This window comes from Rhinopithecus bieti, unplaced genomic scaffold (genome assembly GCF_001698545.2).
Source record: "Rhinopithecus bieti isolate Rb0 unplaced genomic scaffold, ASM169854v2 scaffold_13704, whole genome shotgun sequence".
NCBI lineage: Eukaryota > Metazoa > Chordata > Mammalia > Primates > Cercopithecidae > Rhinopithecus > Rhinopithecus bieti.
The window spans coordinates 5,792,000-5,808,839 of record NW_016808231.1 but is presented as its reverse complement, the minus strand read 5'-3'; the positions used below and the strand labels follow the sequence as shown (position 1 = coordinate 5,808,839).

General features: G+C 57.7%; 2 protein-coding genes across 6 annotated transcripts; both read left to right on the top strand.

Annotated features, from left to right (window-relative positions):
* Positions 1-1,680: 1,680 nt before the first annotated feature.
* ZNF213 (zinc finger protein 213) lies at positions 1,681-9,504 on the top strand. 3 transcript variants are annotated; one of them, XM_017886390.1, is made up of 6 exons: positions 1,805-2,115; positions 3,890-4,403; positions 5,134-5,257; positions 5,461-5,534; positions 5,705-5,828; positions 7,463-9,504. In XM_017886390.1, exons 2-6 carry the CDS (start codon positions 4,005-4,007, stop codon positions 8,119-8,121), a joined length of 1,380 nt encoding a protein of 459 aa, XP_017741879.1. In that variant the 5' UTR covers positions 1,805-2,115; positions 3,890-4,004; the 3' UTR covers positions 8,122-9,504. The 3 variants fall into 3 exon arrangements, with proteins under 3 accessions (XP_017741882.1, XP_017741879.1, XP_017741881.1); XM_017886392.1 differs by having other exon boundaries at positions 2,019-2,331; XM_017886393.1 differs by lacking the exons at positions 5,461-5,534; positions 5,705-5,828 and having other exon boundaries at positions 1,681-2,115.
* Positions 9,505-9,594: 90 nt separating this feature from the next.
* Positions 9,595-16,647, top strand: LOC108538330 (caspase-14-like). Of its 3 annotated transcripts, none has more exons than XM_017886388.1 (12): positions 9,595-10,775; positions 10,865-11,005; positions 11,134-11,329; positions 11,426-11,514; positions 12,369-12,479; positions 12,618-12,785; positions 13,960-14,182; positions 14,585-14,614; positions 14,766-14,858; positions 15,009-15,083; positions 15,621-15,724; positions 16,380-16,512. In XM_017886388.1, the coding sequence occupies exons 1-12, from the start codon at positions 10,701-10,703 to the stop codon at positions 16,491-16,493; spliced, it is 1,419 nt and encodes a 472-aa protein (XP_017741877.1). In that variant the 5' UTR covers positions 9,595-10,700; the 3' UTR covers positions 16,494-16,512. The 3 variants fall into 3 exon arrangements, with proteins under 3 accessions (XP_017741877.1, XP_017741876.1, XP_017741878.1); XM_017886387.1 differs by having other exon boundaries at positions 14,498-14,614; XM_017886389.1 differs by lacking the exon at positions 14,766-14,858 and having other exon boundaries at positions 14,498-14,614; positions 16,380-16,647.
* Positions 16,648-16,840: the final 193 nt, after the last annotated feature.

Here is a 16,840-nt window from a genome sequence, read left to right as displayed (position 1 = left end):
CTCGCTCTGTCGCCCAGGCTGGAGTGCAGTGGCCGGATCTCAGCTCACTGCAAGCTCCGCCTCACGGGTTTAAGCCATTGTAATCCATAAGCCTCCCGAGTAGCTGGGACTACAGGCGCCCGCCACCTTGCCCGGCTAGTTTTTTGTATTTTTTAGTAAAGACAAGGCTTCACCGTGTTCGCCAGGATAGTCTCGATCTCCTGACCTCGTGATCCGCCCGTCTCGGCCTCCCAAAGTGCTGGGATTACAGGCTTGAGTCACCGCGCCCGGCCTGTGTTTTTTTTTTTTTTGAGACGGAGTCTCGCTCTGTGCTCTGTCGCCCAGGCTGGAGTGCAGTGGCCGGATCTCAGCTCACTGCAAGCTCCGCCTCCCGGGCAGCACTTTGGGAGGCCGAGACAGGCGGATCATGGGGTCAGGAGATCGAGACCATCCTGGCTAACCCGGTGAAACCCCGTTTCTACCAAAAAATAAAAAAAAATTAGCCGGGCGAGGTGGCGGGCGCCTGTAGTCCCAGCTACTCGGGAGGCTGAGGCAGGAGAATGGTGTAAACCCGGGAGGCGGAGCTTGCAGTGAGCTGAGATCCGGCCACTGCACTCCAGCCTGGGCGACAGAGCGAGACTCCGTCTCAAAAAAAAAAAAAATTTACTAGGCATCTGCCATGTGCCAGGCACAATTCTAGGTGCTCGTGGTAGGGCATTAAAAAGTGTCTGCCCTCATGAACACTTATCGTTGAGTCGTGGGAAACAAATATTACACAAATATATGTCAGGTAGTGATAAACATTAGGGAGAAAAGCAAGGCAGAGCTGAGGCTGTTTACACAGCTGGGGAAGGCTTTCTTGAGGGAGTGACATATGAGCAGAGTGAGGGAGCAAGCCTTGCGGCTATCATGAGAAAGCTATCTTTATGATTTGCCAATTAATTTTCTTAATTTTCTCTTCCAAGCATGCAACACCTACAAAATTAAGACAAAACAAAACAAGAAAGCTCTTTCCATTTATGAAAGATATCTGGAGCCTGAGATCATCTCCGGGTCGAGGCGTGGAGAGTGGGAGAGGATCCGAGGGTATGGAAAGGAGAACCCCGAGCCCCCCTGCTCTAGATCCCACCGGGCCGTTGGAACCCTGACGCCCCGCAGCTCCTCGTGGACGAAGCAGCTGGTGGGAGAGCGCGGGACTGCGGCCAGGTCAGTGTCCCGCTTGCCGCGTCCTGCTAAGGCGACCCGAAGACAGAGGATCGCCGCAGGAGGCTCCGCGCCCCTTACCCGACGGCATTTCGCAGGAAGCTCCATGCCTCTCCAGGGAACTGGGAGGAGCGGGACCCAAGAGGCTGGAAACAAGTCCCCCCGGCCCGAGGTCCACCGCCCACGGCCTTTCGGCCCTCACCTACGAGTTGGCATAGAAAGACCGTGGCGGAAGGACAAGGCCGCTCCAGCGCATCCCTTCCGGCGGAGCAGGCGCTCCACTCGTGGCTAGGCCATGTGCCCTCTCCTTTCCTCGGGCCAGCCTTGGCTTCCCCTTTTTGTCGCTCAAGGGCCAGAGGCGCAAGGAAATGTGAAAGAAAAGCGGCGACGAAAGAGAACAAAGCAAATATAGACGCAGAGCGTTGCCTTTCCTCCCGGATGCAGGTGTATGACGCGTATGGCGTTTCCGTCTTCTAATAGGGAGCCTGAGAATTCTTCCTGTTCATTGGCCATCAGTCAGGGAGAAGGCGGGCTCAGTGAACAAACGGCTTTCTGGGAGCTAGGGAATGCTTGCGCCGCGTAGTTTCCCAGCGAGCCCTGCGACCACTTCCGGCGCCGGGAACTGGCGGTGTCTCTTGGGTCGCCGTGGGCGTTGTGTGTTTCGGGGCGGGGGCGGGGACGGGGGCTCTGGCCGCCTGGCTCTGACATCAACCACCGAGCTCCGGGTGGCCGGGATCAGCGCCCCGAGGCAGAGGCCGAAGGGCGGGCGCACTACTAGGAAGTGCTGGGTCCCCCGCGCCGTTCTGCCCTCTTGATCCGCAGGCAGACGCCCCTGCACGCTCGCCGCTCTCCCCGCGGGCGAGGCTGCGGGGGACAGCGCGGGCCTCTGGCTGGCTCACCTTCCCGCCTGCCGTGTCCTGCTGAGCGACCCTGGTGAGTCCTGGCCCTCTTCGAGGAAAGTCTTCTTCGAAGTCACCAGAGGATGAGAATGGTGTACGCACCTTTCAGGGGTCTTGTGAGGAGCAGAATAAATAAAGCGCTTAGGGTGGACTAAATAATTGGAAACAACCCGAATGCATCACTTGAGTATTGATTAAGAAACTGGAACGTATCCATACCGCGGAAGCTCATCGTGCTGCTGTCTGTGCAGTAAGGTCTCATTTATGTAAAAACACATAAAGCACCTTCTTTTTCTTTTCTTTTCTCCCCCCATGGATGGCTTTTTTAGTAGAAGCATAGGAAAAGGTCTGGGACGTCACTTGACAGACTGTTAAGTCGGGGGGTACAATTGCATTGAGGAAGGGAGAGTTTTACGGACTTCCGTATTTGAATTTCCCCCCTTTTTTATTACGATAGTTTGTATTTTTTTCTTTTCTTTTGTCTTTTACTTTTTTTTTTTTTTTTTTTTTTTTTTTTTTTTGAGACGGCCTCACTCTGTTGCCCAGGCTGGAGTACGGTGGTGCGATCATAGTTCATTGCAACCTAAAACTCCTGGACTCAAGAGGTCTTCCCTCCTCAGCCTCCCCAGTAGCTGGGACTACAGGGGCCCCACCCGGCTTTTTTTGTTTTTTGGTACAGATGGCGTCTCACATTGTCTTCCCAAAGTGGTCTTGAACCCCTGGCCTCAAGCAATCATCCTGTCTCTGTCTCCCAAAATGCTGGGATTACAGGCATAAACCACCAAGCCCAGCCAGTTTGTATTTGTATTGTTGAAACAAAAAATCGATTACTGAAAATTGCATAATACACTTTTCAGTGAAGAGTAACGATGTAAGGCATAAAGGTGTCATACATTTATATGTACCTGTGGATAAATGGCTTTGGATGGTGTCTGTGAGGCCTTCTGTGACACCTCAGGGCCAGATGTGTTTTAGAATTCAGAGGTTTTCAAATTTGAGAAAACTAATATAGTGCATATACAATATATCAAGCACATCTCCAGAGGGATCTGGGGCAACACTAAATAATGAAACACATCAGTTAAAATTTTTTAATTAGGCGGGGCGCAGTGGCTCACGCCTGTAATCCCAGCACTTTGGGAGTCCAAGGCGGGTGGATCACAAGGTCAGGAGTTCGAGACCATCCTGGCCAACATGGTGAAACCTTGTCTCTACTAAAAATAGAAAAATTAGCTGGGCGTGGTAGCTGGTGCCTGTAGTCTCAGCTACTTGGGAGGCTGAGGCAGGAGAATCGCTTGAACCTGGAAGGCAGAGGTTGCAGTGAACCAAGATTGCACCACTGCTCTCCAGCCTGGGCAACAGAGTGAGACTCTCTCAAAAAAAAAAAAAAGGTTTTAGTTGATGTATAATGTCCATACAGAAAAACACATCCGTGGATATAGCTCACTGAATTTTTATAAACTGAAGATCTATGTTACTAATATTTCTGCCATAATTTTGAATATTTACATTTAGTGGAATAAATTGAAATTATAAATATGCTTATATCAGGTCAGGTAGTGCTGCCAAATGATTGATATTGGGTTTTGCTTTCAAAGAGTTATGAAATACCCAGGGTTTGTATTTCTGGCTTTGGGATGAGAGCTTGTGGGCCTGTGTTAATAGTCACGTGAGCGAGGCATTACAATAAAGCCTAGAAAAGGCTTCAGGGCCATGAAAGGATGGGACTGGATGGCTCTGCAGCCTGGGGTCTGCCCCTGTATTCCACATCCTTCCTCCCCAGTCCTGCCATTTTGCTCTTTCCCCAGGAGTACGCATCCAGATGCCGGCCCAGCTACCACAGGGGGTCCCTCCTTGAGACTGAAAGTACAGGTTCTGGGGCCCAGGTTGAGGCCGACCAACCCTGAGCCTCAGGCCAGGGGAATGGCAGCCCCCTTGGAGCCCCAGGACCAGACCCCTGGGGAGGGAGAAGGGCTTCTGATTGTGAAAGTGGAAGATTCTTCCTGGGAACAGGAATCTGCCCAGCATGAGGACAGCAGGGATTCCGAAGCCTGCCGACAGCGCTTCCGGCAGTTCTGCTATGGGGATGTGCATGGGCCTCATGAGGCCTTCAGCCAGCTCTGGGAGCTCTGCTGCCGCTGGCTGCGGCCCGAGTTGCGCACCAAGGAGCAGATCCTGGAGCTGCTAGTGCTGGAGCAGTTCCTGACGGTGCTGCCAGGGGAGATCCAGGGCTGGGTGCGCGAGCAGCACCCGGGAAGTGGCGAGGAGGCTGTCGCCTTGGTGGAGGACCTACAGAAGCAGCCATTGAAAGCCTGGCCGCAGGTGAGGGGCCCTTCAATATCCAGAGTCACCTGGATGGTACCTGGTGAATAGGTACCCTGCAGAGATAAGTCTCCCAGAGGCTCACAGGGTAGGGGAGACACAGAGCCCCCAGGAGCAGGCACACAAGCACAGCGTGCCATGGGTGCCTTTCTGAAAGATGCAGTCCAAAGTAAATGTGATTTATTTTTTGCGGCTGTGGAAGGCAACAATAGGGCTGAAGTGTGAATGTTCCAGGAAGGAAGTTTTAGCTCCATGCAGGGTCTGGCTGATGTTTATTTGCATTTTGCTCTAGGCCTGGCTCTGGGGACACTAGGGTGTGCAGAGAGCCAGCTCCAGAGTGAGGCTAGAAGGTGGAGCTGTCTGGGGCCCCTATTACCTTGTGGGATATCGGATCCTTCACATTGGATGCATCTGGGGAGGTTCTGATGAGTGGCTAGGGGATGGGGTTCTGCCTTTGGCAGGAGGGTCCCCAGCTCCCCCCTTGCTAAGTGGCTGTGATTCTGGCCTTTCAGGGCTGGTTCTTGCCTCGTGAATGATTGGGGAGCGTCCTTGGGCACACAGCATTGCCTGGTATCACATTCTCCTCTGGACTTTCCTGGGGCACCATATTGGTCTCCTTCCCACACCCCAGCATCCTGAGGGTCATGTCCTGTGTCTCCTTCCCAGGGAATAAACTCTGTCTCCCCCGGTCTGGTCTCGGGCTGATGAGCATATTGTGGTTCCTGCACAGGATGTGCCCTCGGAGGAGGCGGAACCCGAGGCTGCAGGCCAGGGATCTCAGGCCAAAGGGCCTCCCCCAATGGTGGGGGCACGGAGGCGGCCATCTCTTCCCCAAGAGCAGCACAGCCATAGCGGTGAGTAAGCCTCTGTCCTTGTGGGCAGTAGAGTGGCTGGGCAGGGACTTAGCTCTGTCACCGGCGTTGCCCAAAGGGTCATAGGCAGGACAGCTCCCTCTGTGAAGTCTAGGGCATGTGTGAATGCACACAGGTTGGGGAGGCCATAGGCATCGGTGTCAGGCCTGGGCTGGCCTTTCTAAGGCTCCATTCTTCTCCTTCAGCCCAGCCTCCTGCTCTTCTTAAAGAGGGGCGTACCAGAGAGACGACGGACACCTGCTTTGTCTCTGGGGTCCATGTGAGTCACCAGTCCCTTTGTCTTCTTTAAGGCACTTGGCTCTGTTGAGTTTGTAAAATGGGACTTGCTGTCCCATCAGGCCTCTTTCATCTGACCCATCTGTCCCCGCCAGTGCTGCTGGGAGGCCTGAGCAAGGGAGCCCTGAGCTGGGTCTTCTCACCCCATTCCAGGGACCTGTGGCATTGGGAGACATTCCATTCTATTTCTCCCGGGAAGAATGGGGCACCCTGGACCCTGCTCAGCGGGATCTCTTCTGGGACATAAAGCGGGAGAACTCCCGGAACACCACCCTGGGTAAGCACCCAGGGCCTTTGGGTCCAGGCTGGCCGCCCCCCATCCTGTTGGAACTTCAGTCTTCTTTCCCACCCCATCCTTAGGTGGTTCCAAAGCAGGCTATCCCCAAGTCTTGCCAAGAGCCTGAGTAACTCCTTTCTTGGCTGACGATCAGTTTTTGTGCCTCTCCACATGCAGCATGGGACAGCGCCGGCGCTGCCCAGCCCTGAGTGCTCGTAAGGGCAGCCTCTCCTTTGAGTCTCACTGCCTAGTGCATAGAAGGATTGTCCCCATTTTACACATAAGGGACCTGAGACTCAGGTCAGTGGATGCTGAAGGGACACAGTGGGACTTGGATCAGGCATGGTTGTGAGGCCACCTTGGGCTGCCAGGAGCAGGGGTGCTGACGGGAAACCCCAGCTGCTCACCAGCCTGGGCCCCTGCTCGTCAGAACTGCCCTTACCAGTTCCCTCTCCACGCCAGGCCCCTTCTCAGCACCATCAGGGATCATCTTGTTGAGTCCACACTCCCAGCAGGATGGGCTGCGACCTCTGCCCAGATCTCTCATGTGTTGAGTTTGGAGAATTAGAGCCTACATGGTGAAGGGAGCCACACTAGCCAGGCCAGTTTGGTTCCTCAGTTTCCGACTGTGACAGCTGGGAAAAATTTTTTCTTTCTTTTCTTTTTTTCTTTTTTTTTTTGAGATGGAGTCTTCCTCTGTCGCCAGGCTGGAATGTAGTGGTGTGATCTCAGCTCACTGAAACTTCCACCTCCCGGGTTCAAGCAATTCTCCTGCCTCAGCCTCCTGAGTAGCTGGGATTACAGGCATGAGCCACCATGCTCGGCTAATTTTTTTGTATTTTTAATAGAGACGAGTTTTCACCATGTTGGTCAGGCTGGTCTCGAACTCCTGATTTCGTGATCCGCCCACCTGGGCCTCCCGAAGTGCTGGGATTACAGGCATGAGCCACCACGCCCGGCCCTTGAAAATTTTCAGAATTACTCTAAATCTGTTCTGCTGTGGAGCTTGATATCTGGGGTTCAGAGTGGGACATTGGATCCCAGTGTGGCCTGCAGGGCACAGATGGCTTAGGGGGCTGGCCTATGCAGGCAGGATCAGAGGCTTGCTCAGAGTGCTGCTCTGCCGCATTTTTTCATCATCCCTGTTTTATTTGGGTTTTTGTTTGTTTTTGTTTTTGTTTTTTTTGTTTGTTTTTAAGACAAAGTCTTGCTCTTGGAGTGCAATGGCATGATCCCGGCTCACTGCAACCTCCGCTTTCTGGGTTCAAGTGATTCTTCTGCCTCAGCCTCCTGAGTAGCTGGAATTCCAGACGCACACTACCACGTCCTGCTAATTTTTGTATTTTTAGTAGGGACGGGGTTTCGCCATATTGGCCAGGCTGGTCTGGAACTTCTAACCTCAGGTTATCCACCCGCCTCAGCCTCCCAAAATGTTGGGATTACAGGCTTGAGCCACTGCGCCCGGCCAATCATCCCCCATTTTATAGATAAGGAAACTGAGGATTCGGCAGTGTGAGCGCAGGGCTTTCTGAACCTGGAGGCCAGGAAGCTTTCCCTAGCCTTGTTTCTTCCTTACCTCAGCTCTGGCCCCAGAACCAAGTGGGACTGAAGAGGTCGCCTCCTTCCCCTTGCAGGTTTGGGGCTCAAAGGCCAAAATGAGAAGTCCCGGCTGGAGGAGGTGGTGCCGGTGCTGCCGGGCCAGACAGGCAGCGACGTGACTGTATCCTGGAGCCCGGAGGAGGCTGAGGCCTGGGAGAGTGAGAACCGGCCGAGGGCGGCCCTGGGCCCAGTGGTGGGTGCGCGACGGGGGCGGCCACCCACTCGCCGGCGCCAGTTCCGGGACCTGGCAGCCGAGAAGCCACACAGCTGCGGGCAGTGTGGAAAGCGCTTCCGCTGGGGCTCGGACCTGGCGCGGCACCAGCGCACGCACACGGGCGAGAAGCCGCACAAATGCCCCGAGTGCGACAAGAGCTTCCGCAGCTCCTCGGACCTGGTGCGCCACCAAGGCGTGCACACGGGCGAGAAGCCCTTCTCCTGTTCCGAGTGCGGCAAGAGCTTCAGCCGCAGCGCCTACCTGGCTGACCACCAGCGCATCCACACGGGCGAGAAGCCTTTCGGCTGCAGCGACTGCGGCAAGAGCTTCTCGCTGCGCTCCTACCTGCTGGACCATCGGCGCGTGCACACCGGGGAGCGGCCCTTCGGCTGCGGAGAGTGCGACAAGAGCTTCAAGCAGCGCGCGCACCTCATCGCGCATCAGAGCCTGCACGCCAAGATGGCCCAGCCCGTGGGGTGAGCAGCCAGCTTGGCCCGCAACTTGGGGGAGGCCCAGCCACGGCACATCCTACTTCATTCACCACTGGGACTCTCCTTCTATTTGTGGCCACCTCTTGGGCTGTCCGAGGGACCCCAGGGTACCCCACACTCGGAGCTCGCCTGCCCTGCTCGGCTCTGAGGACTTGCCCAGCACTCAAAGGGAACGGAAGCCCCCCTCCCGTCCCCTGATCTGGTCGTCTTTCCCCCTTCTGCGCCTAGCGTTTCTCTTCCCCTCTAGTTTCTGGAGCCCCAACACATTCCTGACAGGGGCAGCAGGGTGGCGAGGACTCGGGTCTAGGTCCCTTCCCAGAAGCCCCCGAGCCTCATTTGACTGTGTGGCTCTTTGGTCCCCACCCTCTGGGGTGGGTCCATGAGTCAGGCCTCTGCCCTGCCAACCTGTGCCTTTCAGTGGGCATGGAGGACTGGCCTTGGCCCCCAGGGGGTTGCTGGGCTTTGGGAGGGACAGTCAGCCTACACCACGGGTCTTAGGGCGCAGGGGCTTTCTGGCCCCCACCCACTCCCGTTTCCAGGCCATGACCACTCTGCCCTGTCCTGGCCACACGGACTCGGCCTGCCTTTGCCCTCGGTCTACTTGCCCTAGCATGAGGCTCTGAGAGCCACTTGCCCACCAGTCTGGTGAGGATAATGGTGGCTCCAGCGACAGGAGGCCAACCCTGGAGACCAAGAGCAGGGCGCCTGGCTGCCATCTGCTCCTCCAGAGGTGTGGCTGCACCATACTTAGCACTAGCATTCTATCAGCACTAGCATCCCACTCCATCGGTACTGGTACCCTGCTCCATCGGCATTAATGCCCCGCTCCATCGACACCGGTGCCCACTCCATCGGCACTGGCGCCCACTCCATCCGCATTAATGCCCCGCTCCATCGACACCGGTGCCCGCTCCATCGGCACTGGCGCCCCACTCCATCCGCATTAATGCCCCGCTCCATCGACCCTGGCGCCCGCTCCATCCCCCGCTCCATCGGCACTGGCGCCCCACTTCATCGGCACTAACGCCCCACTCGGCGCCCCACTCCATCAGCACTAATGCCCCGCTCCATCGGCACTGGCGCCCCACTCCATTGTCACTAACGTCCAGCTCTATTGGCACTAACACCTCGCTCCATCGTCACTACGTCCAACTCCATCAGCACTGGCGCCCTGCTCCTTCTGCACTGGTGCCGGGTTCCATCGTCACTAACGTCCAGCTCCACCGGCACTGGCGCCCCACTTCATGGGCACTTTGCTGCTGCCTCCTGAGCACTGCCTTCCATGAACAGGGACAGACCAGAGGCCCTGCAAGGACTCAGCCCCGCGGGCCTCCAGAGGGCAACAGAAGAGTATTAATAAACGTGAAAACTTCCCTCCAGGGTGTTCTGTTCTTTGGGTGTCTGGAGTGTGGGGAAACCTGGAATATAAACCCCTTGCCCTGGCCTGGTGTCCTGGTGGCACATTCTGCTGCACTGTCACCAGGGGGAGCCACATCCTTGGCGTCCAGTTTGGCTGGGCCCCAATGGGCAGCCGTGTCCCCTGGGACTCTTGTTCCCATGTGTCAGCCAGTGCCTGCCCTGCTCTGGGGGCACCATCTGTGCCCTAGCAGAACAGGGAGCTGAGCAGGACTCAGGGTCTTCACCAGGCCACTCCTCTCTCACAACTGTGAAAGGAAGAAGGGCCCAGAGATGCTGCTTGGTCAGTGGTGGGACCCTCTTGCTGCGCGTTGGGGATCCGGAAGTCAAGGCTACCCCAGACTACCTTAGAGGAGGGGCTGACAGTGGGTCTGCCCTTCCCACCAGCCCCTGACATCCAACTTCTCCCTACCAGGAGCCCCAGGCCGGGGCCCACCACGAGCTGGTGGGTGTGTGGTCAGAACTAGTGATCACCCAGGCACGACCCCTCCTTCCACCCGTGCTGGTTCCATCTCTTTCACCTGCTGGTGGCCTCAGGGCCCCTGGCTGAGGGGAGGTGGGGGCCAGTAGACGCTCTGGTCCCTTGATAACAGGTGTGCATGTGCCAGCCCTCTCTGCCCCCAGGCCTTTCTCAGCCAACCTCCCATGCACACATCATCCTGCGGTGGCTGCCATGGTTTGCCGTAAGAAGCAAGCGAGGTCTCGCTGTGGACAGGACTGATTCCAGTTGGTGATTTTTACCTCTGGGGGCCTGGTGGTGTGTGCATGTGTGTGGTGGGTGGCCAGGACAGTACAAGGACTTCTTGATGGTGGTGGCTGGCTCCAAAGGGAGACACTCGGGTGTAACGAGATCAGATAAGCACGTAGGCCAGGAGCTAAGAATAGGATTGAGCACAGGTTCCTGGCTCAGGTAGGGGCACATTACTGCCAGCAAAGAAGTCACCGGCAGAAGCCAGAGAATGCACCCTGAGCTGGGAGAGCGGGGCCAGGACCCAGGGTTCCAGGGAAAGGGCAAAGTCCAGCTCAGCTCATAAGCAGAGCTGATAGCAGTCATTAGGGGAGAGGGCAAGGGTTAGGACCCAGGGCACTGAAAGCCCAGGGCCAGGAGGCAAGCTTCGTGCTTGGTGCTTGGAGGAAGCCCCGCCTGGCCCTATGGCTTTTCTGGTGGCTGGGACCCTGCGGGTGGCCACGCAGATGGCAGACACTCGAGACAGCCTGGGGAGAAAGGTAGCAGGTGGCACCACCTGGCCCAGCTGCTCCTGCCTCCCAGCTGAGCCCCAGCCCAGCCCAGCCTAGTTCTGGCCTTACCTCCCCAGGGGAAGTACGACGTCCGGGGTCCAAAGGCAGCCCTGATGCTCATCAGCCCTGGGGTGGTGGCCGCTGCAGTCACTGCCCTGGAGGACGTGTTCCAGGCCCTGGGCTTTGAGAGCTGGGAGAGGAGGCAGGTCCCGGTCCAGGTGAGCCTCTGCCTCTTACCTCCACCCTCAGGCCCAGCACCAAGCCCTTCCCCACTCTCCCCTGACCCAGATTCTCCTCCCTACCCCAAACCTCCCCGGACTCAAGCCGGTCTCACTTTTGCCCCTAGGGCTTCCTCGAGAAGCTGGCTGGGTTCCGGGAGCGGCTGGATGCCCACAGGCGCCCTGTGGGGTGTGCCTTAGTGGCCTTAGTGGCCCCCAGAGGGCAGCTGAGGCAGCCACAGCAGTTGGTCCGGGAGCTGAGTGGCTGCAGGGCCCTGCGGGGCTGCCCCAAAGTCTTCCTGCTGCTCTCAAGTGGCCCTGGGTGTGAGTGAGCTGGCTCGGGATCCAGGGGCTGGGCAGGGACCCAGGAGCATGAGCCTCGGGCCTCACTCCAGGCCAACGCGCTGCTTCTCCACTCAGCTGCCCCGGAGTCCGGAGCCTTCCTTGCTGGCCTGAGAGAGCTCTGTGGCCGCTCTCCTCACTGGTCCCTGGTGCAGCTGCTGACGGAGGTGGGGACGCTGGAGGGGGAGGCCCAGGGAAGTGGGGCTGGTTCTGCTGTCTCTGCTGGTTCTGCTGTCTCTGCTGGTTCTGCTGTGCCCCCCTGAGTCAGTTACAGTTAGATTCATTCACGTGTATCCTCCCTCCGATTCATTCTACAAACCTTTATTGTCTACAGAAGTTGTAACAGCCCCCCACCCCCAACTCGGGACCCCCGACAACTCACTCAGGATCCCCTGACACTCCAGACTCCTCCCAACTCCATGCCTTGGCCCAAGCGGTTCCCTCTGCCTGCCACGCCCTCCTGTTGTCCCAGGAGCCCTGCACAGTCCTCTACAGGCTGCCAGCGATGCCCTTCCTTGCATCCATGCATGCACTTCACACTGCCCCTTTCCACACCAGGCAGTGATTATCCGCCCTGTTAGATCACAGGACCCTGGAGGCTGGGACTGGGAATGATTCAAGTCTGGTATCCAGGGCTGAAGGTCTCACTATGCAGTTGGGTGGCCCCTGGGCAGCCCTGGAGGTGAGGGGGCCCCAGCTGTCCTCCACAGATCGCCCAGCAGGGTAGTGCCCACCCCGTGAGCCTTCCCAACAGGCCCTGCCCTACTCTAGGGAACATCCCCACCTCTATGCACACTGATCCTGGGGCAGGGGTTAATGGTGTGGCCACTGTCCGTTCGAGACCATCCACGCCCAGGTAAGTCCATAACCTTGAGCCTGAACTGGAGCCTGGGTCTTGCTTGAGGCCATCCTGCCTGTCTGTCCTTTGCTGGCCTCCTCCTCTCTGCATTCTAGCAGGTGACCCTGAAGAGACTATAGAAGCCACAAGTTTGGCTGAGTCTTTTCTCGGTCCCATCCTCAGCTCCTCCGCAAGGTGACTGAAGAGTCCACAGGGGGCACCTGCTGCCCTGTCCTTCGGAGCTCCTTGCGGGGGGCACTGTGCCTGGGAGGCGTGGAGCCCTGGAGGCCTGAGGTGAGGGGGACAGGGCAGGGGTCCAATCACATGGCCATAGTTTCCAGTGGGACAGAAGCTTAGGGAGACCCAGGCTGGGGAGGCCAGGAGCTGGAGTCCTCTCAGGCCACTTTAGATGCGTCTTAACCCTCTCTGCAGCTGGCCCCCGGTCCCAACACACAGTATGACCTGTCCAAGACCAGGGCTGCCCTCCTCCTGGCTGTGATCCAAGGCCGGCCTGGGGCCCAGCATGACGTGGAGGCACTGGGGGGCCTATGCCGGGCCCTGGGCTTTGAGACCACCGTGAGAATGGACCCTACAGCCCAGGTGAGGGGAAACCGAGAACTGACGCTGGTGCTCTGAAGGAAGACCCCTCCCTAGGAACCTGGAGCCTCTCTCCTGGGCCTCTCTCCATCACTGGCAGGAAGCGCACCACACGTCTAGCCTCTGTCCTCCCTGCGGCCTGCATCGGGCCTGTCACTTCCCTGCCTCTAGAAGCCTGGTCTCCAGGGTCTCCAAGGCCTCCCTCATTGGCTGGTTCTCTGCCCCCCCCACCCCCTCCCCAGCTTAAAGCTTTAGCTCCAAGTCTTGGTTTCCCTCTTGGCTCCCAGCAGCCCACTCCGCTCTCCTCACACCTCTCAACTTCTCGGTGCAGCTTCCCCACCAGGGCAGGAGGAGAACTGGCTCCAGGAAGGTGGGTCTCTCTGTCACCTCTAAAGAGGCCATGCCAAGGCCTTGCAGGAGGGAGTTAGAAAAGGGCTGCTGGCCGGGCGCAGTGGCTCATGCCTGGAATCCCAGCACTTTGGGAGGCCGAGGCGGGTGGATCACTTGAGATTAGGAGTTTGAGACCAGCCTGACCACCATGGTGAAACCTTGTCTCTATTATAAAGACAAAATTAGTAGGGTGTGGTGCTGCACGCCTGTAATCCCAGCTACTTGGGAGGCTGATGCAGGAGAATGGCTTGAACCCAGGAGGCAGAGGTTGCAGTGAGCTGAGATTATGCCACTACACTACAGCCTGGGTGACACAGCAAGACTCTGTCTCAAAAAACAAAAACAGGCCAGGCGCAGTGGCTCAGGCCTATAATCCCAGCACTTTGGGAGACCGAGGCAAGCAGATCATGACATCAGGAGATCGAGACCATTCTGGCTAACACGGTGAAACCTCATCTCTACTGAAAATACAAAACATTAGACAGGTGTGGTGGCATGCGCCTGTAGTCCCAGCTACTCAGGAGGCTGAGGCAGGAGAATCGAGTGAACCCAGGAGGCGGATATAGCAGTGACCCGAGATCGCGCCACTGCACTCCAGCCTGGGTGACAGAGCAAGACTCCATCTCAAAAAAAAAAAAAAAGAGGGCTTCCTCCCTGGGTCTGTGAGCGGCAGTTGGTGGGAGGCCAGGTGGGTAGGGTCTGAGAAACCTTCTCAGCCTGGCAGAGGGCAACCAGGGGCTGGGGAGGTGGCGGCTTTGGCCCAGGCCTCAACATTGTTCCCACCCAGGCTTTCCGGGAGGAGCTGGCCCAGTTCCAGAAGCAACTGGACACCTGCAGGGGCCCTGTGAGCTGTGTCCTTGTGGCCCTGATGGCCCATGGGGGACCACAGGGTCAGCTGCTGGGGGCTGACGGGCAAGAGGTACAGCCCGAGGCACTGATGCAGGAGCTGAGCTGCTGCCGGGTGCTATGGGGCCGCCCCAAGGTCTTCCTGCTGCAGGCCTGCCGTGGGGGTGAGTGGCCCGGCCTCCTGCCCTCACTTCTCGGCCAGCCTTAGTCCCCAGGACTCACTGTCTACCTCCTCCAGGGAGCCTGGGTACCCGCCCTTCCCTGCCCCCTTCCTGTCCTCTCCTAGAGGTCAAGTCCACGACCTTGAACCCTTAACTCTCAACACTTGTCATTCAGAGCTCTGAATGTCTCCAGTCTGGCAAGCCTGCCCTGGAGCTCTGGCGCTGGGTTCTCACCTTGACCCCACGTTCACACGAGACCCCTGAGCACCCCCAGATATCCCCGGAGTGAGACTATCTGCCTCTCCCCACCCTCTTCAGGAAACAGGGATGCTGGTGTGGGGCCCACAGCTCTCCCCTGGTACTGGAGCTGGCTGCGGGCACCTCCATCTGTTCCCTCCCATGCAGATGTCCTGCAGATGTATGCTGAGGCCCAAGGTGGGTTCTGCCTTCCTTCCAGGGCCTGGGTTTGGGCAGGGCTGGTGGTGGGGACCGTCCAGAGAGCATCTCCAGGGCTCTAAGCTGGGGTATGGCTGCCACCTGCATCCTCTGTCTGCCAAGACAATGGAAAATCTTCCCTAACTGCAAGGGCCTTTGGGAAATGGGAACTTCTTCCCCTGTTGGAGCCTGAAAAGAACCCTGGAGTCGGCAAGCTCAAATAGCTTTTCTGAGGTCACAGCTGGTAAGTGGCTGGGCCGAGCTTTGAACTTCCATTTCTTTCCTGCCCTGCGCTCTTTCCACCTCCCTGGGCTGCCCTTAAGCCACAGATTGGGAGCTCCTGGAGCTGATGGAGTTCCACAATGTTGATCACTGGAATTGATTCCTCTTGCAGGCAGCTCCTGCAGGGGCGCCCCTCCAGGGAGGTCTGACCAAGCAGACATCCTGACGGTCTACTCAGCCGCCGAGGGTAAGGAGATGGGTCATCAGGAAGCCCGTGGTTACACAGGGCCCAACTTCCTGGCCTACGATCTAGAGTAGCCTTAGGGGCAGCTAGGGCTTAGGGTTGGGGCACAGAGATGCCAGCCCAGCTGTGGTCCAGCCATGTTCCCTACATGGGTTATGATGTGTAGTAACAGCAGTGATGGTGAGTGCTGTGAGGTGCCGCTGTGCCAACCACTGTGTGTGCAGGTTTCCTCTAGGCTGTGAGTTCCACGAAGCAGGGGAGATCTGCCTGCCCTGAGGCCCTGGTCAGTGTCTGGCACATAGTAGGTGCATAGTAAATGTGTGTTCAGTAGTGAATCTCTCCATAGGCTCACCTCTGCAAATATCTAGCAACAACTTGTTCCAGATGCAAGAGGTCCCTGCTCCCTGTCCTGTTCTCTTGCCTGATTCCTGGGTCCTGCCTGCTTGTACCCCACCTTCCACCAACAGTAGGACCCCTGGAGTTGGAAGGCAGAGGGTTGGGGCCCTGGTCTGATGCTCTGGCCCTGGTCCCCTGACCTAGGCTATGTGGCCTATCGCGATGACAAGGGCTCAGACTTTATCCAGACATTGGTGGAGGTCCTCAGAGCCAACCCCGGGAGAGACCTTCTGGAGCTGCTGACTGAGGTGTGTTGGGGGGTTCTGGGGTGACAAGGGGCAAGGAGCTGGGTTTGCCCTTCTCCCCAGCCCTGGTATTCTGATCACCTCCTATGAAATCCATTGGCGAAGGAGGGATCTTCTGCCCTCAATACTACAAGATAACCAAACACAGGATGCCCGACGCTGCACAGATGCCATCCACAGCAGTTCTTAGTCACACATACTGCAGTTGGGTGGGGAGGAGGACGCTGCACGCCATGCGGGGCCACCTGGGCTTGTACTCAGAGCAAGGTGAATCTGCAGGGCCAGGGGGAAGCTGGCTTTGTAGTGACAAGAGAGTGAGATGCCCCCTGGTTCTCACAGGCAGATGTGGTTGGTTGGTTTGAGCATTTCAAAGGCCTGTCAGGGGGCTGAAGTCCATTAGGGTGAGGACCAGGTGGGGTGCAGCTGGTCTGCTGAGAGGGGACCTACGGGGTGGGAGCCTGTCCTGCTGGGTGGGGACATGTCCGGCCAGAGCAGAGGAATTCACCGTTAGTCCTCTGGAGCTCTGTGAGCCTCAGAGATGTCCCGGTAGCCCTTGAAATTTTAGGCCTTGCAATGCACCTGGCCAGGAGCAATCCCTTGGGGCAGGCTGAGCCCCGGAGGGCTGTAGCCCCAGGCACAGGCTGGGTGTGGTCCTCAGGTCAACAGGCGGGTGTGTGAGCAGGACGTGCTGGGTCCCGACTGCGATGAACTCCGCAAAGCCTGCCTGGAGATCCGCAGCTCGCTCCGGCACCGGCTCTGCCTCCAGCCCTGAGGGTGCCGAGGCCACCCGGGGGCTGCTGAGACGGTGGCAGGACTCCAGCGCCATTCTTGCCTCCATCCACCCCGCAACCCCCGGTTTCCTCATCCGAGAGCGAGGCGTGGCAGCGTGGGGGTAGCCGTGCAATAAATATCTGCTGCGAACAGTGCCTGTTCTCAAAGACGTGTGAAATAAGTGAGATAATGTGTGTAAAGCGCCTGGCATTGCATATGAACGCAATAGCGTCCATGGGAACTGAGCTGGGGCCTGTGCCCAGGTTCCGGGACTCAGGAACCCAACATGGGCTGGACTGGGCTGGGCTGGGTTGGCAGTTCGGTTATGGGAGCATCCAAGGGGAGAGG

Coding starts and splice junctions, on each gene's coding strand:
- LOC108538330 (XM_017886387.1), top strand. CDS start 10,701: ATGGCTTTTCTGGTGGCTGGGACCCTGCGGGTGGCCACGCAGATGGCA. Junction 11,006..11,133: donor GGAGGCAGGTCCCGGTCCAG/GTGAGCCTCTGC, acceptor TTTTGCCCCTAG/GGCTTCCTCGAGAAGCTGGC. Junction 14,183..14,497: donor GCTGCAGGCCTGCCGTGGGG/GTGAGTGGCCCG, acceptor CACCCTCTTCAG/GAAACAGGGATGCTGGTGTG.
- ZNF213 (XM_017886390.1), top strand. CDS start 4,005: ATGGCAGCCCCCTTGGAGCCCCAGGACCAGACCCCTGGGGAGGGAGAA. Junction 5,258..5,460: donor AGAGCAGCACAGCCATAGCG/GTGAGTAAGCCT, acceptor CTTCTCCTTCAG/CCCAGCCTCCTGCTCTTCTT. Junction 5,535..5,704: donor GCTTTGTCTCTGGGGTCCAT/GTGAGTCACCAG, acceptor ACCCCATTCCAG/GGACCTGTGGCATTGGGAGA.